The 25138-nt window shown below is 41.9% G+C and overlaps 1 protein-coding gene across 1 annotated transcript; it reads left to right on the forward strand.

Annotated features, from left to right (window-relative positions):
• Nucleotides 1–2: 2 nt before the first annotated feature.
• Nucleotides 3–23271, forward strand: apln (apelin). The gene is made up of 3 exons (XM_054597998.1): nucleotides 3–611; nucleotides 15404–15576; nucleotides 18905–23271. Exons 1-2 carry the CDS (start codon nucleotides 545–547, stop codon nucleotides 15568–15570), a joined length of 234 nt encoding a protein of 77 aa, XP_054453973.1. The 5' UTR covers nucleotides 3–544; the 3' UTR covers nucleotides 15571–15576; nucleotides 18905–23271.
• Nucleotides 23272–25138: the final 1867 nt, after the last annotated feature.

The raw sequence follows: 25138 nt of genomic DNA on the forward strand, positions 1-25138 counted from the left end.
GACACGCACGCCAACGGACAGACCTGCAAGCTGACTTCCAGCTCATTCACAGCTCCACTGAACTTGTCTCATGCTGCCGTTTTTTTTTTGACAGAGGAGAAGAAGAAACACACACACACACACACACACACACACACACACAGACACAGACACACACCTCCGTGGGAGAGCTCAGATAAAGACGTGCCTTCATTCTTGGAGTGGCGCTGTCACACATTGATATACAAATACGCATTTAGACAAATACACAGGCACAGTCAAGGAGCCATCACACACACACACACACACACACACATTTTCCCACAAATTGACACACTCACTTCTTACACACACACAGGGGAGCAAACAGTCTCTCTCTCTCTCTCTCTCTCTTGCTCGCTCAGCTGCTCGCTCTCTCTCCCCCTCACCCTCTCTCTCTCCCTCCCTCCCATCCACACACACACACACACACACACACACACACACACACACAAAACACACACACACACACACCACTACAGTATATCAGCGAGTGACTAGCGGAGAGCCAGAGGGGAGTGCAGAAATGAATGTGAAGATCCTGACGCTGGTGATTGTGCTCTTGGTGTCTCTGCTGTGTTCTGCCAGTGCTGGTGAGTACAGGAGCAGCCAGCCTCGTCGCCGGTCGTCTCCCTCTGCTTTCTATTTTCTCTTTCTGTTTGCCTGGAGCTCGTGCAGGCATCTGTAGTTGATCAGTTACCCAGCGTGGTAAGCCTTGTGTGGGCTCTAAAAGGCAAGAATATCAGCACCTGGCTGTATACAGTACTGCACTGCAGTGGTTATACTGTCTGCTATTGTACTGCCGGGGCTTTTTATGATAAACTTGAATGTGTTTTCTAGCATAGATTGATCATTTTCCCTCCCTGCCTCACCTTGATTTAAGCTTGTAAGACTTGGAGATTAAATATTAAGAGGTTTTTGTTGATGGACATTGATGTGTGGAGCTATGCCTGAGTGATGGATAATGCTGGATGTATAGGTGACTGTTATGGCTGTTATGAAATGTGAGATATGCATGGCACATGTTCTGTAAGGTGGAGTGAATCAGATTCATGTATGGCTTGATGTATTCCATCTGACCCTAGTTCTATATGGTTATTACATGACTGTGATTGTGCAGCAGGGCAACACAGCGCCTATATATGCGTGCATGCCTCCTGTAGTGATGATAATGAGAACGGTAATTGTTGTACGCATCGATGAGGGCAACACGGATCCCAGATGCATAGATCGTCTCCTGAGGGGCTCAGTCTTGACGCCTTGTCACAGTAAATTTCCGTAAAGTGCTTCTGTGTCTCTGGAGCCATTGTCGGACTAGATATCAATTCCAGTGTGGATGTAAAATGTCTAACATTTGGAACAAAAACATTGAGACTTGGGACAATCATACAGGGGCAGGGCATATTCATCTCTGATTGCTCATGGGGGTAAAATGGGAATTTGAGAAATGTGGCTGGGAGGGTTTTAGTTTGGAGACCGATGGGGAGTCTGCAGATGTGATGCAGGTAACATTGTGGTGTGAAAAAACAACAGTAAGGCCTGTGTAAATGTCTGGACCATTCTTGGGATTATCACCTACCCACCAACTACAGTGGCTTAGAAGACAACCGGACACACTGTGTTTATATTTAATCCATGTGGAAGATGCTGTATACAATAAAGAGAAGATGTAGCATAGATTACCATTATAAGATGCTGTATTCACTACATATTCAGAAGATATTGGCCTATGAATACTACTGTACAGTGCTGTTTAGGCTATATGTTGCTAGGTTCTGTATAGACTGGTTGTAAGATGCTGTGTAGACTTTATGCTTGCTAGATGCTGTCCACTCTGTGTATCGATCCACGGCCACAGCACTCACAGTTCCCATGCTTCCCAGCACATTCGGTTACAGCGACATGCTATTTTTGTCTGAGGCTCTCGGCACATGAGTAAATGGGAAGCAATTATCTAGCATCATGGTCAGTGTCGTTTTTCACGCCCTGCATGTGGCTAAGCATGTTCCACGCCTGAGAGCCCACCGTGCTACACCAGCGAGGGGGAAAACAAGGCTGCTGTGCCTCAGGCTTTCATGGGAGCTAATCCTTCTCAACGTTGTTCAACTCACGCCGCTTATGTGCCTCTCTGTTCCCTGGCTGCTACTGTAGTACCAGAGCTCAGTTGACATGGAGTAAGAGAGAGAAAGGACTGAAAAAGAAGAGGAGGGGATGCAAGTGTGTTGCGGCGGTGATGGGTGTGGGGAGGGATGCTAGCTGGAGTGTGTCTGCGTAGCACAAGCCTCTGCTACAGTATGCGCTGTCGCGGGAAGGTGTCGGAAGAAGCTCTGCATGTAGGCAGTGGGTGTGAAGCCTTTCATCTTAAGACAAACGCTTTTCCAGTTCGGTGGCTTTCTCTCAGGCATCTGTGTGTGGACATGTGTGTCTGAGAAAGAGGAGAGGGATGCACAGAGAGTGAGACAGAGACAGCATGTGTGTGTGTGTTTGTGTGTGTGTGTGTGTGTGTGTGTGTGTGTGTGTGTGTGTGTGTGTGTGTGTGCAGGAAGCAATGAAAATAGAACAGAATCGGACTGCTATAGGGTGGGGAAGTGTGCATGATTGTATTTATGGATGCATTTGCATATGAGCAAGAAGTCCTAGTGCAACAGGCAATTCAACTCAACAACCTAATGCTGCTTACAATATTCATTCAGTACACTAAAAGAGCTGCTGTGGCCTTCTCCGTGTAATATTAGCATCCTTTAGCAGCACACTTCAATTACCCATCCTTGAAAAGCACTCTGGCTCAAGAGTGGGCTCCAGCTTTAGACATGTGGTATCTATCCATAATTCATCCTGAGGCCGATCACTCTTCCTCCCTGTGTAACTCTTAAAAACTGGTTTAAAAAGAGTCTCAAAACATTCTTGTGTCTGTCTCTGCCTCTTAAAATATATCAAAGCTCAATTTTTCTCTGCCATGGAAACCCTGTCATATTCACCTAGGGATGCACAGGATGAAAACAATAGCAGCTGGCTCAGACACGCACATACAGCACACACACAAACACACACAGATAGAGGTAATTGTGCCGCCTGAGTTGAACAGGTAAGCCAGTTGTGAATGTGAGCGGGGCACGAGGCCCAGATCAGAGCCATTATCTGGCAGAGAAATCGTCTGCTTGGGGGGGGATTTTATGAGCGCTGTCAGCAGTGCTATTATTCCATATTAAACTTTGATGTATTGTTGGGGCTGGCTGCTCTGTGGCACCATCATGCATGCATACTGTACTGTAGCAGGCCTCGCTCAAATGCACGACTGTGTTACGGGTCAAAGTACAGCCAAAAAGAGCAGTGCTCTCGCATGCAGCCACTCATTAAGGGCATGAAACGCCGCCAAGCAGTGTGTGATCATTTAGTTAACAACATATATAGATTTAAACAAACCGTAACCAGGAAGCTTTAAATCATAATCCCCTGTTTTCTAATGTTAAGAAGGTGTTTGCGCCTGTGGACGTGATTATGGTGTTCGTGGAGAGAACAAAAGCAGCTAAATTCTTCCAGATGTCCGGGCATAACATAATAACAGAGGGCAAACATTTGTGTCAATGGGGGAGCGGTGGAAAGGTTATTAGGGGATTATGGAGAATCACAGAGCCTTTTCCTTTTCTTTTTCTTTTTTGAGGCACAGGAGCTTGTGAGCACCAGCTGGGTTTATGTCTCATACACACACACACACACACACACACACACACACACAAACAAACCACAAAACACACATACACACACACACACAGACACAAACACACACTGTGTCAGATGAAATCCATTTCATGAGGAACCTGGATTTCCTCTTCATGCAGCATTACGTGAAAATAGAGCCAGCAGCATCAGTGTAGTTTATCTGCTGCAGACAGCACACACACACACACACACACACACACACACACACACACACACACACACACACACACACACACACACACACACACACACACACACACACACACACACACACACACACACACACAGATATGCACACACACATACACAGACACTAAACATTCCATGAGTTGTGTTTGGGATGTGAGTAAAGAGGGATTTGTTATCCTCTTGTTACATTGTCTCTTGTTTAGCCTCTTAAATAGCAGCATTAGAGCTTGTTGTTATGACACAGAACCACACAGTAATATCCATGTTGCTTGGGTTTAAGGGTGGGCATATGACAATGCATAATGTGAGATGATATAAATTTGTCAGTTTGATGTTCTACTTATACCGTGGGTATAAGTAGCTAACCCTTTAATATTTTTGGATATATTATGCCATTTCCACATCATATTGTTTAGCCAGGTAGGAATTATATTGGGAATTTCTGCCAGTGAAATTATCTCCCACTTGGTGAAAAGATCTACAGAAATTTCAACAAACTGCAGTACATTTAAATAATATCCAATATTAACACTAATACAATCAATTTAGCTCATTCAAAAGGAATCGAAGTTTTACTGTGTTTGTTAGTATTTGGTTTCACTTGTTAATGAACAAATATCTAACACAAAAAGTAGCAACTTTTGGCTGTTTAAAGGATTCAACTACAAGGTTAGCAGCAGGGAAGCCGTCTTGGAATAATGTATGAAAGGTTTTCTAGTTCTTCCCATTCTGCTGGCATAAAACCATTGTCATCAGTTTTGCAAATCAATAAGCAGGGCTTATGGTGATGAGGTACTTTGATTTGTTAGGTATTTAAATAATGTGATTAGTCAAAAATGTTGCATTGTGGGGTCATTCTATCTATAAAAAAGTTTCAATTCAAATATTTTTATTTCATGATATACAATTATATATACAGCGATAAAAGGTTTTATCCATAGCGCCGACCCCATAGGGTTCATAAACTGCAACTCAGTGTAGCTGTTCGTGGTTTCAATGAGGAGATTTTTTTTTAAAGGCTCTCTGTGATAAACCACTCGACATCTGTATAATATCACCAACCTAAGCTTGGTGAATGACACTCACAATTGCTCTGGAGTGGGTGGGAGTTAAGGAAGAGATTTAGTGAAAAATCATAACTCATTTGGTAGGGATATAAGGCTAACCTTTGGGCCAACACTCCCCGGAGAGCTCAGCTGTTGAAGACTTTGGCATATGTGACTGCTGGGCTGCTGTAATGTAATTCAGAACCCTTTGAATGAATATATCTACTCACTTAGATCTTCCCTTGAGAGAAAATGCAGCCAAGGGGGAAAAAAAGCAAAAGGGGGAGTAAAAGACAGGCCAAAGGTACAGCAAAATAAAAGGGCGGACAGGAAGAGAGTCTATCTGCGAGCTGAGAGGTTGTGTCAGCTTTCCATGATGTAGGAAGTCATGGCTACATCTAAAAAAACCACAGCTGGTGATAAAGTCTGTCTTTTTATTTTATAAGTGAAATAATGATACTTATTGCCGAGTTCAACATTAACACTTTTTTAGAAATCTACTTGCCCAAAGTCCATTTTTACTTGCCCCTATCCAAATTGTTTTCTATCTAATCTATAAGTGGTTATCAAGTAACAACAAAGACTAAAGTTTATTGTTATGTTTAGTATAGATCTAGATCATTGAATCCACATCCTCTAACGCTACCAAACTAAACTCCTGTTTCCAGCATAATTTAAATGCCCGCTTGCTCTTCAGCTCATAAACTTTGTCTTTACCCAATGCCATTTTCTCACGAGTGTGCCCGATCTGTCCTGTGCATGTGCAACTGTCAACAGAGATGAGAAGGAAACAAGATGGCTCACTCCTTAGCTACTTCCACCATCAGCTCCAGAAAAAAAAGTGTGTTTAATTCAAGTGGGTTGCTAGATTTACAAGCCCAACGTGGCATTTTACTTGCCCTAGTCAATCCTTATTGCTGAGTCCTGTTCTTGGCTGTGAATAAAAGGTCTGTTCAGCTAAATTACTTGTAAATTAAATTCTGACTCTATTCTGATTCCTTGCGTACACGTCTGTTCCAGTCCAGACCCCCCTTTGAGTTTGGGAGGCACAACCTGGAGGTTTTGGGGTGGAGGGTGTGTGGAAGGGGGTCCTGTGTTAACCAGACCTCATGTGATCACCAGACCTTATCCTCAGGCCCGGGGCGCTCCTTACAACTTAATTAGAGCCAGATATTTTCAAAAAACTGCTCTGTTTTTCACCAGTGACCAATATTAAAGTGATTTATGACTCTCTTTTTGAACATTAAGTGTTACATTTATAGCAGTAGTCCCGGCAGATCAGATTCCTGATCAGGATCCGAGTGGACGTTTTTATTAACGGGCTGCCAGGCTGCAAAATAAATATTGCGGTCTTTAGGAATGCAGGTGCTTTAATTACTTTCATGCTCAATTTGTAGGAACCCAGAATGGAAAAATATGACTTCTGTGTATTGCTTTAGAGATGTCATTTGTGGTAGCAATACATACTTACCGCTGCTAAAAAAATATTTTGGAGTAGAAGTGAGTTACTCTGGAGGATAAAATAAATATGGTTTAGGGTATTGTCACCATTAACGTCCAACCTCTATTGGCGCCATCATGGATCAGATACAGGTTTCATACGGCTAAAAGCGCTGCACAGCCGGCTGTTGTCAGGCAGTTCTATAAGTCAGACAAGGGATTCCTCTGCTGTGAAGATGGCTCAGTGGATTGGGGCTATGGATGGTGTAGAGGGATCTGCGTAACCTCTATGCCTTAGGCAACAGGATGTGTGTGTCACTTTCTTCTCAGAGGATTAAAGGATGTTGTGGTGCACCTCATGTGGTTTCAAACTATCATGCACCTCATGTTCTCGCCTCTCAATAAAATGCTTAAAAATGTAAGATCTCTGTCATCTTGGACAGAACTGAGGCCCTTCTGTGACAACACAGAAATCATTCATTTATGAAATCATGCATTATTCATCGCAATCGCTATGTCTTTGATCACAAATGTTACTTTCCCTATGGAGATTATTCCACATACAGGTCCACGATTAAACGTTGGTCAATCCAAAGATCTGCCACTGACTAATAGCGTGGATCTCCCCACGGACAGACGGGCCCCTCGCTGTGTCCCTCTGTCTCAAACACTGTTCAGGGGAGGCCGCCGTTCTCTCAGCGCCCCTTGAACATGAACAGATGTTTGTAAAAACAGAAGAGCAAAACAATATAAAGAATTCATAAATATGCAACCACATCATGTAAACGGTTTATCCTAACAGTTTATGAAAACCTCGTAAGCACAGAGGTCCGATAAACACTTGGGCTCACCTGCAGCACGGATCAGCTGAACCTGTCCGTCAGTGAAAATCCTTGTAAATCTTATTTCCTCACTTAATATCTGTGCCAGAATTGCTCACTGCATTTTATTGCATAACCTTTAGGCAAAGGTGCTTCTTTCCTGCACACCATATGCTCAGTATATTAATAATACAATTCTGTTTTAGCTGACATCTTTCACCAGACGATCTTAAGATGCTGCAAGTTAAGGTAAAATAAGCGTAACATCCACACAGCAAGATTTAATGAGAATTTTAAACAAATCACACATTTACATATATAATGAAAAATGCACCTCAGCCAAATTCAATATGTCTGTATTATTATAGAAATGTATCTCAATGTTATTGTTGTTTGTGCTACAAAGCACTTTAATTTGACCTTACTTGCTTATTTCCTCATATATACTTCATAAAATAATTTATTCTATAACTCAACTACAGCACTACATTAAGAGGTCGCATGTTAAGGTGGTATTTTGTGTTATAGTTTTAGAAAATTCTGCTGTCAAGATGAATAATTCTCAGGAAATGTCATTATAGGTTGAGAAAATTAGTAACTGATGTTTTGTTTTTTTAATATATTTGAAGAGTTTTGACTGACGGAATGCATAACAATGGAGCACAGTTTAATGCGTCAAACCTTCATTTTGTTGTTTTACATGTAATTTAGCATATATTTGCCAAATCCACAAATCATCTTTTGTTGAATTCATTTATCTAGTTAAGCTTTAAGTGTCAGAGCCATTTTTTATATATATCCTTTAGTTTGGTTGAGATGTAACACAGTCTGATGCAATGTTGCTGCTACTTTCCTTTAATAGCACCGTATATGCTATAGGGAGTAACGGTGGTCCCCTCAGGCTTTAAGAGCTGCAGTGAACCCTGCGCAGTGACGTTTTCTCTCCCTCTTTCTGTCTCTCTCTCTTTCTCCCACATTAAAAATGGGAGATGGCACGCAGGTTCACAGCATGGGTGGGGAGTGATGACACAGGAGAGGGAGGGGGCTGTGTTTCACATCTGATTAGCGTGCCCATGGAAACGGATGGCTGGAGGATCCCTTTGCCCTTGACATGCAATCTCTAGAGATTAGGGCAACGGTTTGGTATCCTTACCATCCTACTGTACCTGCCATGCGCAAAAGATTTAGCCCGCTGCTGTGAATGGAAACAGCAACACCAGCATCTCTCCTTCTCTTGCCCTCAGTTTTGACAGTTCTCTAGGAAAGTTTGCGAGGAGAAATGTCCCCGTGGAGTTATTCTATGCTTGCTTCTCTGACTGCTCATGTTCAGTCTGCTCCAACCTGCAGTAACCTGGTAGCCACAAATTCACCCCTTCTACTGAAGTGGGATTGTGAATAAACCAACAGGCAGTCAAGTGGTGAGGGGAGTCAGTGGCTTTATTAGCTGGCTCAATGCTGCTGTCGGCCCTTTGAACTCACAGCGCTCTGATCATAGCAGAGTACGCAGTCTCACACCTCATCATTTCATACACTCTCTAATTCAGGAGTATATATAACTAACTCAAAGGGACATCTACAGAAAGCCAGAAACAAGAGGGCTGCACAGTTTGCTTTTAATTTGTTCTGAACCTTCAGAGAGAGTGGGGGTCGTTTTCAAAAAGCAGGGTGGATGAGGGGTTAAGTTGAAAAACTGCAGCACTGGGAGCAACTTTTCATGCACTTTGGTTTCCTCACAGAAGTTTGTATAGACAAAGCCAGCCTTCAAGTGAGCCACAAGCCAAGCATTATCACAATACAACAATGCTGCATATCAAACAGTCCCCGACAGAAATAAAAGAAAGTGCTCACGACCAAAACAAACCCCCCCCCTGAGAGGAACACTCAGAGGCCAAGTGCTGTGGCCCAGAGAGGAGGTTAAAAACATCACAGTCACAGTCAGAGGGCTAATCAGGGATTCAGACTGTGTGCAGTGAATTCGGTAAATTGAGAACCTGGTCGATTTCAGCTGACAATGTCATTCTTTTTGCTCCAAACTGAGCGCCTTTCATGGTGGCTGCCATGGTAACGTGGTCTGAAAGTCGGCAAGCAATTGGTACCAGTTTCTGCCAAGGACCAGACTTACTGGTAGGCATGCGATAAGCAGCATTTCCGACACTAAATGTAGGATTGTGAAAGCCGAATAACAAGGGACTGCCTTCTTGGTTAGGCACCATTCCATATGTGCAGGATGAACGTGTCGGGAGGCTATCAGGCAACGAGCAAATCCCCAGTACGATGCTGTAGCAGTGCTGGGGCTTATTCTAGGTTGAGGGAATGTTTGGCTTGATTATGGCACAATTAACACATCTCATCCATGGCTAAATAATCCTGATCCCCTAATGTGCTTATGCAGTGGGAAGCGTTTCTTCCCATGACATGCCTCTGTCTGGCTGTGTGGGTTTGTGTGTCTGAGGTAATGGCATGCTATAGAGGGATTCATTAGGTAAAGCTACTTTTAGTGAATGAAGGAGGGAGGCACGCGATGAAGACAGCAGGCCTGCTCCTCCAACGTCATGGTAATAACCATGGCTACACACACCAGGGTATTTATTCTTCTTCCCTCTCACTAACACAAATATTGCCCATAAGGATTACACACACACATAATGTGCTACAACTACTTCCTATATTCACACAAATAATGCTGTTGTTTTTATCATAATGTGCACACCCTGGTATGATTTTGAAACCCAATCAACCATTACAATGGAAATATTTTCAGAGTATGCTTCAGTATTAATAGTGTGTGTGGTATGTGACTATGACATGTAGCTGTGAAAAGAGGGCAAGCTTTAATTGGGTCTCAGATTTAGTCCAATCATAGTGCTAAAAGGGAGTTAAGATAGAGGAGTCTGTCGCCATTGTTTGAGATAAATGCTAATATCAGCATGCTAACAAGCTCACAATGACAATGCCAGCATGTCGATGTTTAGCAGGTATAATGTTCATCATGTTCACAACCTTCGTATATCGTGCTTATAGGGATGTTGATAATTAACCTTTAACTTACAATAAACACAGAATAATATTAACAGTTCAACAGTTAAAATAAATATCAAGTAGTGGCTTGTTATTTTAGGAGAATAGCTGATCCACCTCAAAAGGTCAGCCTACCTTAAGCAAGCCTGAGCTGGAGTTGCCACTAACTACGTACGCAAGAACGTGACTTGGCTCTTGAGGAGTTGTAGCATTCATTCACCGACAAATTAACTGTACACACACTGCACTGCAAGTTCACAGCTATTACTTTACTGTTATTTTTATGCTCATTGTCAAACAAGCACCTTCCTTTTGACCAGACACTCACTAGCCTTACACAGGGCTTGCAAAACACTGGTGGAAACATCCTTAGCATGTAGCATCCCTACATGCTAACATTTGATAATTGGCACTGAACACAAAGTACAGCTGAGGATTATATGTGTATCATTAACCTAGCGCTGAGAATTAAGATCTGTACTAAATGTCATGGTTATCCATTTCAACAGTTTATTCATGAAAAAAAGTCAACAGAGGTGGTGGTGCTAGAGGAAAAGTCAGGGGGTTAACTCTTCTCCTCTTATTCCAGTACCGACGTGTTCCCATCCTCCATGTTGTTTGCTTACACATTAACAGACGTTTGTACAAACTGCAGTGATCAAGATTCATAGCGCAGAGGTGTCAGACAAGTGATGTAGGGACAGTCAGGAAACAGAGGAGAGATTAAGTGTTTCTGAGACACTCACTCAAACGAGAAAACGGATCAATGGGATCGCACGCAATTGATTCAGAATCAGCGTGACTGCGAGTGATGAGCAAGACGATTAAACAAACAGATAAGACACAAGAGGACATCAAAATCGATCTGCCGTGACACAGAGAAAATTAAACACAGCGAGGACTAAATTTCGGTGGCCACGGTTGACTTTGCATGTTTACATTTGATGCAACAGTTTCTGAACCATGAACACAGCGCTCTACTTACTTGTTGCTACAGTTAAGCTTCACAGGCTGGTAGAGTTTAATCTCTTGTCTCGTAATAGCAGGAAAAACATTATGCTGTGGCTGCATTCGCGAGTGCAGACATTTGTTATGTGGTCGTTTTGGCAGTCGATACACACAAATCAGCTTTACAACAATTAATAAACGGCTCTGGCCCATTTGCCATGCTGTCTGGGTTCCTGCATTGACACACAGCGCAGTGATATACTGTTTGCTCTTGCCAGCCATCAGGGCAGTTGATGAACTTGGCATTAAACCAGAGGACAGCCATTTCTCTTCTCTGACTGGATGGACAAGTGCTGGAAGATGTTTATCTCTCCTGGCTCCACTGATGGACTCTTTGCAGCATCAATAGAGATAAGCTGTCAGTATTCCATTGGCTGGGTCGTAATAAGACGGAGAGCCGGCCATTTGAAAAACACAACATAACAAATATCACCTTAGGAGGTGGTGGTGGTGAAACTAGGGCGGGGAATCATGGGGGCAGCTATTAGTCATTAGTTTGGAGACTGGCCAGTTTGCGACACTGTCAACTATTCTCTTTCCTGCCTGAACACTTCCATCACTCCTCTTCTACCCTCTCCTTTTAAAGGAGGCAGCAGCAGTGGTAGCAATAACCAGGCATTCCTGAAATTCCCTCTTTATTAAACTTTAATTAGGGAATTACCAAGTAGGGGGAGGGGTGTTGAGATTTGTTGGAACGAGGGCAAACGAAGGGCTTCAAGGTCATCAGGAGTAGAGATAAGACGCTTATTTTTGTAAGACATATGTTATCCGGCCATTTGACTGTTTTACCAGCTGAATATAAACATGGGAATCTCTCATGAGAAAAGATCAAATGGGATACTATAGAGACTGGATTCAATTTGAGAGCAATAAGATAGCAGAGATATTTTTGTTTATGGAGATGAAATATGCATTAACCAATGATAAATCTACCATGAAAACAATCAAAAGGGCTTACCAAGATGCAACAGATGCTGCCACATTCAATCTATATGAGTTCCTCCACAGATGGGTTGAGATACAAAGCTAGCTGTTGCTGTATGTCATATCTGTCACACCGAGATGCTTCCCTACAGGCTGCAAGAGTTAATCTATACTGCCAGTGTTATCACTGGGGCCCGGGCTTATTTTTAGCAGCTTTCATTACACTTTTCTATCCTGTAGCCAGATTGCATGGGTTGAGATTTGTCAGGAGAATCACAAGATGTTCTCCCTTCAAACCCACAGTGCCGAGCAGCAGCTGACAGCTTGGTATGGCAGGAGACATCTAAATTGTCTCATTATGGACCTGGGTTATGACAGGCTGAGCCACCCTGTGAGAGGAACAGCAGATGAGTTGTGTGAGCAGAGGTACAATTACTTTACCGTCTTGCATTGCAGTGTGTGTGTGTGTGTTGTGTGCATAGTGACTGAGTGTGACTCCATGCATGTGTTTGCAGCACCTCTTAAACTATCCATCGCTCAAACCAGCTGCTGTTGGGCGTAGCAGTGTGTTTACTGCAGGTATCACTGTGAGACATTTAAGGGTGTCAGTATGCTTTGACCGAAGTGCTTGTTGAAGGGTCAAACAGTGTCTGAACCCCCCCACATCTATCCAGGGTTTGCATCTGACAGGTTATGCAACTTTCTGAAACCGACAATTCGGTAATCACGCTCAAGCTCTTCGAGAAGATTGTGCAACGTTTTCCCTGTTTGATCAATGTCAGACTTTTCATTCCACTTTAAGCTGTCACCATATGAAACAGCTAAAATAACTGACGTATTTATATGAAACAATGCACAAACTAATTATATAGCATATCGACAGCTCACAACACCGTGTTGCTGTGTGTTCTGCGTCTAAATGCTGACGGTGTTTCAGGGGCGAGAAGAAGCAGGGCCCCCCGTAATACTCAAACACAGAGTGTATTCACATTCAAGCCCCTGGATTTGAAAGAAATGAGCTGAAAGCCTTCATAATATGTCAACGTCCCTCATTCACAGTGTATCTGGAACAATAACACAAGGATAATGCGCAGATTAGTGCTCCAAGGGGGCAAAGATGGGCTTTAGATGCGGAAATATGCAACAGAGACTTTCCTCCGCTGAAAATGAATTAGCCCACTGTTCACCCACGAATAAAGTGCGTAACGTGCTTGCGGAAGGAGATTAGTGTGGATGTGGAACTTGAGATGTCTGGCATTTCAGGGATATACTCTGAAAACATTCAACAAACTGTCTAGCTCAGACGTGAAGTCTCGACTATTTAAACCTAAAGGCTAGAAACACTTTCCTCTCTTTCTATGGAGAGTTGATCTTTTTGAAAAGGTCTTCAATATGCCACAGCTGAAGGTCACTAATCAAGAGATGCTGCAGAGACTTCGCCTTCCTCCTAATGGTGCTTTGAAATCTGCTCTTGAAGAAAGCTGTCGATGATCTTGCTATTAGAGAAGTCTGAGTGTTTTTAATGCAGTCGGCAGGTTCTACAGACAGTTTATCTCTGCCTCGTTCATATAACAGTCTGAAGTATCGCCACTCAGACACAACATCGACACTAACTGAAGAAAATCAACCCTAAGGAACCAGGGAAACTGGCATCATCATGGCTTTTGTAAGCTGCTCAGTATACTTTCTGCTTTACAAAAAATCCCTGCAGTAGACTGTCTGATTTATCTTAAGCTGTGTCCTCACCCGAGCCCTCGTAAACCAGAGGAAGGTCATTCTCTTGGGAATCCTAAAAATGGTGCCAGTGTCTCTGAGGAGAAGAGACAGGAATGTCATGACCCCATGTGAGTGATGTCAATCACATAGGGTCACCGGAAATACCCATTGGGGATTTTGTAGTTTCTTTTGAGAAAAAAGGAGTTAGTGTAGTTCTCAAGAACTCTTAGAAATGCAGAAGGCTTCGTAGGATGTAATAATAATTTTAAAGGGTTTCACCACCAATTTCACCTGTTAAGCTAATTGAAAAAAGAACCCTGATAATGTCATCAGGGTTGTCTCGGCTTGGTCTTAAGACATAATATGTTTAACAAAAAGTCTACATTACAAACTAGAGGTGTGGCGTTTGGATAAAGTGGTTATTTAGGAGAATGGAGTTGCATTGTAGGAAATGTAGGATCCAATGTAATTGGAGTTTGACCTGTACTATGGACTAGAGGTCAGGATATCTCAGCCTCTGTTGAGTCTTCCTACAGAAATCAACTGCTAAATCACTAATCTACACAGCTCCATTAACTTACATTCTTTATGAAATAAATAGTAAAGTTTATATATAATAACACTTATTTAAACAAAATTGTTTTTATTATTGTAAAATAATAGAATTCAAAAGGCATCTCTGTATATGTACTGTGTAAAATGACTCGCTACTAAGATATTTAACTACTTTAACATGTCCAAATAAAAACTCCTTCTCTGCTTTTACTCACATTTTATTGGACCTAATAACTGGTTGTAGTGTGAAAGATCACCTACGTTAAATATCCCATTACAAATAAATATAAATATTACTGCAAAACATTCTTATAAAAAAATCCCTGGATCTCCAAGAGGAGGTCTTTCAGTTTATAAAAGGTTAAAAGGTCATAGAGACACTTAAGGTGGACCAAACCATTTGGAAAATAGGGGCTTAAGGGGATCAGGCCACACTTATTGAGAAATGACTGAGAACATCTGGGATTGCTCTCCAACACACATGTACTCACACACACCCAAGAAATTCACACACATTCTCACACAGACTTGGCGCTATTAAACTCATCTCTAATCTTTGATCAAACACTGCGACAGGATGCACCTCCACAAGGTCTGGTGCTGCGCGGTGTTTGTAATCTCGAGGGAGAGTGACAGAGACATGAGACACCAGGGTTTGGGTGTCTCGTCTATCTGCTGTGCTTCGGTCCCACCACACCGACTTGATGAACTACAGTGCTGGGTGGGCTTGAAGAGGCCCACACACAAACTCTCACACTTATCTATACATGTCTCTCGTTTCATCATCCATTACCACTGTGATACCTCTTTTGGATTTGGCTACACAAATCCGTAGGCACTGATGGAGCTGATAATGAAAATGTGATACTCTGGGTGAGAAGAGGCTGTAAAAACACCATTTAATGGAGAGGTCGTCTAATTGGTCTCTCCTTTCTGTGTGTCCTCCAGGTCCTATGGCCTCCGCGGAGCATGGCAGAGAGCTCGAAGAGGCAGCTACAGTGAGAAAAATGGTCCAGCAAAACCCTGCGCGGAGCGGTCAGAGCCACAGACCAGCCGGCTGGAAGAGGAGACGCCCACGGCCACGTCTTTCCCACAAGGGGCCCATGCCGTTCTAGAGCAAGGTAAGTTTATAGGCGTCAAAGAGCCAAAAGGCACTTGTTTGGTTTTGTTTGCGTTTGCGCACCATCAAACCTGTGATAAAACATTCTGTGTCACACAGTAAAAGTGGATTCTCATGAAAAAGTATGCACCTATCTTTGCTGCATTAGACCAACTCTCCATCAAGTCAGAGCTACTTGTTTCTCAATAGTTTATGAGCAAAAGCACTTCCCGATATATGATATCATATCTAATGACTAAAGAGGAATCACAATTTCAAAAAGGAATTTTTAAGAGGAATATCATTTTGTGGGCAGAATCTGTTTGGATGATTTCGATGACAAATGGGAAACTTCCTGTAAACTATTACAGGAACACTGGAAACTCTTTAGCCAGACTCACGTCCAACACAAGGATGTTATTGTTGGCACTGAAAATAAGTGCATGTCTTAACAGATTATTGGACTTTAGCCTACCAGCTTGCTTTCCTTCGTAGTAACAAAGAGGTTGCTTTTAAGTTACGTCATTTATTTCTTCATATGGGAGATAGTTATACTTAGAAACATAACCTTAGAGTCGCTTCAGCCAGCATAAATCTTTTTCTCTCCAGCTGATTCAGTAAATTAAACCCCTTTTTCCAAAAATAACACTTTGTAGAGTTGGGTTTCCCAGCTGCCCCCGCTTTTCTTAAGAGGGAATGTTTAACTTGCTGTCAAGTAAAACAAGTCTTTGTGTGAAAACTCTTTCATCCAAAATCAGAGACAATATTTTACTTATCACCCTTTCAGAGTTTTCTTTTCTTTTCTGAACCAAAACAAACTCTGTATTTCTATTAAAACAGATCAAGCTTCATTGAGAAACTAAAACATACTACAACTAATTAAACAAGATGAAATGATGAAATCAAATTTACAAAAAACACAGATTAATATGCCCGCTTTACTTTCTAATGTTAGCCCATCTCTGTAAATGGAAAGCCACAGCAGTACAATAATGTGCCTGCATTAGGAAGTGCGGGACCCATTCACATGTCTCTTCCAGACGCTGTGAGAGACGGGGAAACTCAACATACACAATATCCCTGCAGGAGGTGCCGACTATACAGCAGTGACCTGCAGAGGGTCGCCATAAATTCAAGCCGTAGTGAGAGGAGGCTGCAGCCAGAGAGTGTCAAGGCATGGTTAATCTGTTTAAGAAAAAAGGGATCAAAGCTATAGAGGTTTTGGAGCTCTTTCCTCTAAAATAGTCCCAGAGGTTTTACTATCTATAGCGAATTTTTTATCATTATTTTTTGGGGGTATTTTTGAAAAGGTTAGACTTCTTTTGAACTGACTCCTGCTTTCAATACGGGACTCTAGAGGCTCAGCACAAAGCTGAAAACAATGAGTAAGGACCTGGCCAGGGCAGACAGCACTTGAAGGGCAACATGGGTCCTCCAACTTCCCTCGGTCTGCCAATGAAATGTGAGAATCCTCTCTGCGAGTTGAGCGGTGAGAGCTTTCAACGGTCAGAGCCAGAAAGCTGGCCACAAAATACAAGGAGCTTCAGGAAGTTGTTGAGCTCTGTGAAAGTGAACGGCTCAGTGAGTCACAATGCTGTCTCTGCAAACACCCCCCTGAACCACAACACGCTGAAGATTTTCCTTTTTTTGTTAGCTTCCCACTCATTCTTGCTGAGTTCATAGTTCAGCTCATTCAAGGGTTTCTTCAGATACCATGCCAATTTACCCCAACATGACCACAGTGGGAATAAGGCTGTCTGTTAACAGTGTCTTAGTAATAATACTACCAGTTAAACAATCCAAAGAGTTACACTTATTCACAGTTTGTTCTTAATGCATCAGTACGATTTATTCTGACTGAAGGAATTAAGCCTTATCCAGCATCAATCCATCCAACAGCGTTCTTAGAGCTCTGAAAGGCTGTGATCATAGAAATAGAATGGGAGTAGAGCGGACATTGAACTGTTGAGTTTACACATATATAAATGGCCGAAATCAACGGTCCTTAAACAACGATACACATGAAAAATTGCAGACGCTTTGACCATCCTGCAACGTTGATTTGAATGGGAATGTCCGTTGTATTTCTATTCTCTTTCTATGGCTGTGTTATTCCTCGGGTGTGCTGCTCTCTTCTTCAGTTTGAGCTGATGATGGGAAAAACACCTCTGGAAGCAGCTGGAGATGCATTTTGTTTGATCAAAGCTAGAGTTCAATGAAGACACCCAGCTGAGGGCTGGTGAGGCTCGTGGGCAGACGGACTGTATGTGGATATGTGTCATTTTTGGCCTCAACTTAATTACCGCGCAGTGACTGCCTTGACAGTGTTCATCCACCAACTCTGTGCTATTTAGCGACATCCCCCAACCCAATTTCAATGTCAAAAGCAGCTCATCTTTTATTCCCTTAGACACCTGAGGCAAAGTTTGACTTTTTCATCATTACACATTCCAGATGTGAGCGACTCTGAGAAGAGAGATGGCGACCCGGGTCATCCTCTTTGAGCATCTGAGTAGACTCAGATCCAACCGTGCTATTACGACTCTTAGATCTAAGCCATGCCAGTGGCGGTTTTTAAGACGAGAGGATATTACAGATTTAGAGCCACAGGCAATTTATGAAAACCCCTTGAGACTCTGAGTGTGAGTAAGCTCAGTGAATGAGTCTTTCATCAAAACAATGGAGAGCAGGTCTGCACATCTTCTCATACACTCACTCTGTGATGTGGAGTGACATCAAGGGGCTGCTGCACTGAGATCATACCAGGAACCCAAAAGCACAAAGGACGACAACAAACAACAACTCCATGAAGATTAGAAAGATGGATCAGTTCCTCGGGGCATTACACGACCACAGAAATATGCCATCTTGAAACAAGAGCAGGCTCTTATCAATGAATGCACCTTGTTTTCATGCAACAAAGCTGACTGCACTACTCATCTGAAATCTTGGGAAATTATCACAGAACTGGGGAAGATAAAAAGGCGATGGAAGATAAAAGGTTTCCTCATTGTTAAGGAGTGATCCAGTGCCCCGGGCGTAGAATAATGTTGTGCTTGTGTTTTCTAAGGCGAGATATACAATTGTTTTTCTTACTACCTGCAGCTTTTTTCTTTCAAAGACCATGAAATCTGGTTTGAACATGCCTGGGATTTTCTTCACTGTTTTCTAGTTGGTGCAAGATAACACACCATATAACACAGTGAAAGCTCTGGTAGAAACTCCCTGAGGGGCATTGTATTGGAGAGGAAATTGAAATGTCTGCAGGACTCATGAAATGATTTTTAGGAAACACAAAAAAATAACACATGCTGATGGCACTTTTTCTCTGTTATTTTCCTGTTTTGCAGGCACTGCTTTGAGCGCCCTCCCAAAGGTTCTGATTTCTATGCTCTTCCTTTGCCTTGGGGGGCCTTGCAACGAAGGGCCTACGCTTGCCCAGCCTGAAGAGTGATGTCCATAGCACCTGCTGGTTCTTCAAGCAACTCTGTCCACAAAAAAAATCAGGACAAGCCGCTCACCCTCAGCTCTAGGAGGAATTGGGGGGCAGGGAAAGGGGGTGGGGGGAGTATGGAGCCCGAGTTATCAGACTCTATTTCTCTGTCTCTCTCTTTCTCTTACTCTCACTCCCTCACTACTTATCTATCTCTGTCTTCTCCCAAGTGTTTTCATTTTTTTTTTTCAATTTTTACTATCATTTGCTTAATAGAGCCCAATCACAGCAAACTCCCTGAGTGTCTCACACACTTTGCATGACATGTGGTGGAGAGGGAGCCCGGTCACAACAATCTGAGTCTTAAAGCATCTGTCACTTCTCCACGGTGAGCACGGTGTGGTTTTCCCATCTCTCAGATCCAAGGTTACTGCAGCTACCGCGGATTTCATTGCTGTGTAGCTACTTAGTGGCTTTACTAGCCTGAGAGGGCATCGATTATGTGAAAGGGCAGTGTCAGTTTTAATAGTTGACAATAACCATTATCAAGTTCAATTATGATACTCTGGATGTCTGCTGCGAAAAAGAAGTTAAAGGTGTTTAAAATGGAAGAGAAAGACCTTTGAATGGCATTATATCCATCGCTTAATCATCATTATTAATGGTGCTTTGTACAAATGATAGTACGTCCACATGCAAAATTAAGTTGGACTGAAAAGAGAGCACATTTTGTCAAAACAATCTATTTAAAATATTCTGTAATCCAAAGCTATTTTGGTGTTTCTGAACTCATTAACACCTTGGGGGTTTCACTGACACGCTCAAGGTTACTGTAACATGTCCCACCTTGGATGATTCCTTTGACCCCAAATCCCAATCCCAATCCTGTCCCCAATCCCCAGCCTTCTCACCACAATGCTGCCCTGCGCAGCTGCTCTACACGACTGTTAACTGGCAGAGGCGGTCTGCTCCACCGACAGGCTGCCTTGCCTTTTAATGAAGTGCCAAATAATAACCTTCTCCACAATGCTGCCAGGAACGAAGGAATGAAAGGTTAGGGACAAACACATTACCTCTTGTTTGAAGTCTTGATACACTGACACATTATGCATTAAAAAATTTTGCGAACAAAAAATCCCCCGTGAGACAATGTTAGCGAGGAGGACAGTTAAATTAGACCAAAAAAAAAGAAAAAAGAAGCAAATATCAGCTCAGTTAATATGCCACCATAATCAGCCTACCACTAGTGCTCTGGCTGTTTCAATATTCAGCATAAGGCTGGTTTGACCCTTTGACCGAAATCTTTCACTAACGAAATGCTATGCCTTTCCATCATACTGGAATATATTACTGTTTATGTTTATTTCTGTGTTGAAGTCGTTTTATTTCTTTTTCTCAGGGTGCTGTGATAGAGGCTTGTACTAGAGCAGTCTATTTTGTGCATTTATTTAACAAAACACAAACATACAGTACATTTAAATCTTATATGAGCATATTTTCGTATATTCCCTTACTCTCCCTCTATGTATTCACCTATATAGCCATGTATCCAGATTCAGTCGTTTCTAGTCATGATCCTACATTATGTTGGGTACAGTTGCCTTTCTAGTCTGCCCTACCACAGCACAGGTGGTCGTGGCTTTGATCATTACGCTCATTAAATCCTGGAGTTAATCTTTCTCAGATGGATCTCCCCAAGGCTGGCCGGGGCCACTTAGTCTGAGCTCATTGTTAAATTGGCTTAGACTGAAACCACACCCTTCCCCCCTTTTCCAATCCTCAAACCCCTGCTGATTCAGTGTGTAATCATGTAACATATTAGGACTGTAACCTGTAGAGCAGCCACCTTGCAGTCGTTCGTTGTGTTTTAGGTGTGCAAAGCAACTTGCCAGTAGTTGTTTTTCATATGATTTTAGGTGAAAATCTGATTTCAATCCACTGCGATTCAATCAGCAAACACACATATTTCACCACATAAGCAACTGGCAGGTTAACCTAGATTTGCCAACACCTTTTCCCTCTCGCCATGTCTCATGCAAATATTATAATCAAAAGCGGAGTCTTCTCAGTCCCAGCATGAGAAGCTTTTATTAAGAGGGCATCTAAAATCACAGTGGTAATCCACCCAGCCAAGATCACCTTGATTAAAAATGTATTAAATCCTAGGGCACTGTGAAGAGTAATAATTTCAGTTCCACCATTATTTTTTCATAACCTCTCAGACAGAGATGTAGATTTCATTAATGCTCCTCGGGAGTGAGACAGCTTTGCTGAGGATGTCTCATGTATTATTGGGGAAGATAGTAGGAAGATATGAGCTGGGGATGGAAGTTCAAAGCCGTTGGAGTTTGGATGCTGGAAGTAGACTGGGTCATGACAAGGGGTTCAAATCAATATTTCCCCATCTCAGAAGTTATTGTTATGGAGCCGAGCAACGTCTGTATCCGCACTGTTCTTCATGAATGTATCCACACCATCTGCACCAGCCATGCTGCCCTTTCAGAGACCAGAGCAAACCAATGTTTATGTAAACTACTCTTTTTAATCTTGGTCTGGTTATCAGTTGAATCCAAAAAATCAAAAGCCAAAAAATCCCACTGATCCAAAGCCTCCGTTGTCAACTACTCCCAACAAATAGACGTGGCTTTGCTCCAAGACTTCTCTGTGTGGGTTTGCAAAGGCTGCACTTTTGCAATTCCATTATGCTGCTGGAAAAATACACCCTGAAAACAAGAGTCTCTTGGTATGGAATGGTTTTCCAGTGTATTGTGACAATTTTTTTGTCTGATTCTTGTCTAGCTGGTTGTCCAAAGCTTACTTTTTGAATACAGTGTGAAAAACTGTATCTTTTGTGGATGTAACAAAATAGAAAAGTAGTCTGCAGCACAATATGTCGTGGACACGTAAAAAGCTTTCAGGCATTCTTTTCTTGTAGATCACAGCCCACAGCCCTCCCCTGCACATCAGGTTAATGGGCCTTGTGGTGTGGAAGGACAAGCACGTCCAGGCTCAAACTGAAATGGTAAACCAATACATTATGCTCGGGGAGCAAAACCATTTTCCTTAATGGGCTTTTCCAGCAAGGCTTACACAAGAGAAACGATTCCTATCCTCCCAATGTTTCCTCTCCAGTTCCTCTTCTCTGTGACCATCACAAGGCCTGAGTAATGTTCCTATGCACTTGTTAGCATGTTTTCCTGGTAGAAAAAAACGTTTGTTCTAAGAACTTGCCCCTTTGTGTTTAGTTCTTTTTGTCCAAATGCATTTGGCTGGGAGTGTGTAAGAAGAGGGGATGAGCAGAGAGATAGATTTGCGTTACTGGTGGAGAAGAGAATAAGCTAGCAGCGGGTTTTGAAACATTAGCTTAGCCATTGATCTCTGTTTCCCGATAGCTATAGACACAACAATCACACAAAATGATGAACACAAGATTTTTATGTTTTGTTTTTTTATCCTACTGTCATTGTAAACTCTGTTCTCTGCCAGATAAAATTCCTTTAAGATGACAGACAAACTCAAACATTTCACTCATTGTTGAAATGGAAACAGAGTTGGCAAGCAGCACATTCCATGATTTTACTTTGTGAATCTCTAAGCCCATCAAACTGTATCATGTTGGCCTTCAGAGTGGGTGTCTGCAAGATCAAGTGGCTGATATTCAATCCAATGGATTCACACACTTCCAACTGGCTGGGCAATCCAGAGGATAACTAGATTTAATCTCCCATGGGAAATGACTAAGATCTGTCATTATCTTGGAGCCTCAAAAAGAGACTTCCTACACCCAGAATAGATCCGGCCCCTCCTGCCTTGATTACGACACATTCTCCATCTATGTAATCACTGTGTCCAAGATCAGCTACATTCAGAGCAATCTGAGGAGAGATGCAGTCTGTAGGCTTTACACACCATCGCAACAGTGTTACTAGATCTCAAGCAGATACCATTTTAAAGGAAAATGTATTACTCCTGAAACTTATATTCTGTTTATGGTGTGTGCTCATATTACTCACCAGGCCAAATGTACAGTCCCTGTCTCTGTTTTGATGTTGAACTGGGCAAAAATAAATGACATAAATAAATAAATAAAACAAGTGTATCAGAAATGGTTGAAATACTGTGTACATATTTGAACTTTTGGTTTCTAATTTATAAAAGATAAGCTTTAGCTCTTGGAGTACTTATTTTATTTTTTCCTTTCATGCGTAGCTTTGTGTTTTTATTTTCTATTTCTGTAAAGTGTGTAAATATATCTTTATGATAATAAGTAATATTAAAAATCTTATTTTAAGAAAACATTGTGTCATGTCTTTCTTGTTAAATAATGGAAATGAAATAACTTAAGACTGTACAGCCGTGCTAATGACTGTGAGGCTATTTAGGCTATTTAGTGGTGCTTTAAGCTAAATGTCAATGACAATGCTAACATGCTGAAGTTCAGCAGGTAATGTTTATTCACATAGCCAGACCGATCTCCACAGAGCGGTGTCACCGCTAAAGATAGGTATGGTAACAAACATTACAATTCTGGTAATTCAGGTATAGAGGGAAAAATACTCTGGCTTGTTTGTATTTCTTTAAACCAATCACAATCATCTTGGGCCGCGCTGAGCAAAGTATGCAGCGACGGTGCCTTTGCAAAATAGAAAGCGGCGATTGCGGAAAGGAAGGAGATCGCCATGTGAAATAGACGGCCAGTGGCTGGCTTATACCCACAGCCCACAACTGCTGAGTCAGACTATGCTCATCATTTTCACCTTCTCAGTTCAATATTTGCTGATTAGCACTAAACACAAAGTACATTGGACTGATGATGTGTCAGATAGAAAGTTATTGCAATAAGATACCAAAGTTATTACAATTCAACCTGAGGGGGACCTAAATGTCTGCATGATAATATAATGTAAATCTTTTGAATAGTTGTCGGATGGCATTTTACTCAAAACCACAAACCCGAAGAAATTTTCACGAAGATCCTCCTAACTGTTGTTGAGATATTTCAACCTGCTGGTGGCACTAGAGGAAAAAAGGAAAAGTCCCAGGATCACAAGAATCAAATGGCTTTATCCTCTTGGGACCATGAAACGTTCACGTCAATCTCTCCAGTAGTTGAGATATGTCAGTCTAGACGAAAGTGGACTGACCATCGAACCTTCAAACAGACATCACCACCCCTTTGTAGAGCCCCATGAATTAAGTTTACTTTATAGGTCCAGCAATCATTATCAAGATTAAAAAGACAGAAGTTAAATGCACAGTGTGACTGTTAATAATAAATAATAGAGTTAAGGTTCAGTGAAAGTAGTATTTGGCAGAAACATTGATAGCGCTTAGTAGCATCAATGAGCCAAGTCACAGTTGTTCAATTTAAATGGGATGCTCTGATCAGAAAAATCTGCCATCTCTTTACTCAACAGAAGTGATCATTCATTTACTCGCATTTTTTGAGATATTTACTCCAAATCAGCCCAGTTCAGTTGTTTATGTATTTTATCTTTGTGAGCTGAACCTGGCCTGAAACTCTATAAAAAATGTTTACCTGACTGCCATGAGCATTAACCTTTACCTTCAGTTTAATCTTGTGTAGAAATTCATTTGCCGCTGTATGCACTACCTTTGGAAATGTAAATCAACTCCTCATCCATTAAGGAACACTTCACCACTGACAGGCAGTCACTTCCAGAGCTTATTGTGCATACTAAGCATGCTTCACATTAATGCATCACAGCTGCTGAGAATGCATGAAGACTATGGATATGTCTAGAGGCGCTGAGATTCAGCGTGCATACATGTCATATCTACATACAATGGAGAGGATAGTGAAAAAAATATTCATCAGAGGAAAACGCATTGTGTCTACATTTATATTTAAGAACATTTTGGGATACTTAATGTTAGGATAATATAAATATAATAATATCTAGTCCTTTATTTAATATTGTTTTAAACATATGAGGTGCATGCTAAATATTAACAGAATTTACACTAGAAATAATAAGTTTGACAAAATCACACATGCTACTTTTCTCATTATAAAGAGAACCCCAATGAGGCAATGTGTTTAAATGTACTGGGCCTTGCATGTGAACCACTATTCCTCTCAAAGCCCCACTGGGACCAGTCAGGGAAGTGTCTGGTTAACGCACAAAGC

Source organism: Anoplopoma fimbria, chromosome 4 (assembly GCF_027596085.1).
Source record: "Anoplopoma fimbria isolate UVic2021 breed Golden Eagle Sablefish chromosome 4, Afim_UVic_2022, whole genome shotgun sequence".
Taxonomy (NCBI): Eukaryota; Metazoa; Chordata; class Actinopteri; order Perciformes; family Anoplopomatidae; genus Anoplopoma; species Anoplopoma fimbria.

Coding starts and splice junctions, on each gene's coding strand:
- apln (XM_054597998.1), top strand. CDS start 545: ATGAATGTGAAGATCCTGACGCTGGTGATTGTGCTCTTGGTGTCTCTG. Junction 612..15,403: donor GCTGTGTTCTGCCAGTGCTG/GTGAGTACAGGA, acceptor TGTGTCCTCCAG/GTCCTATGGCCTCCGCGGAG.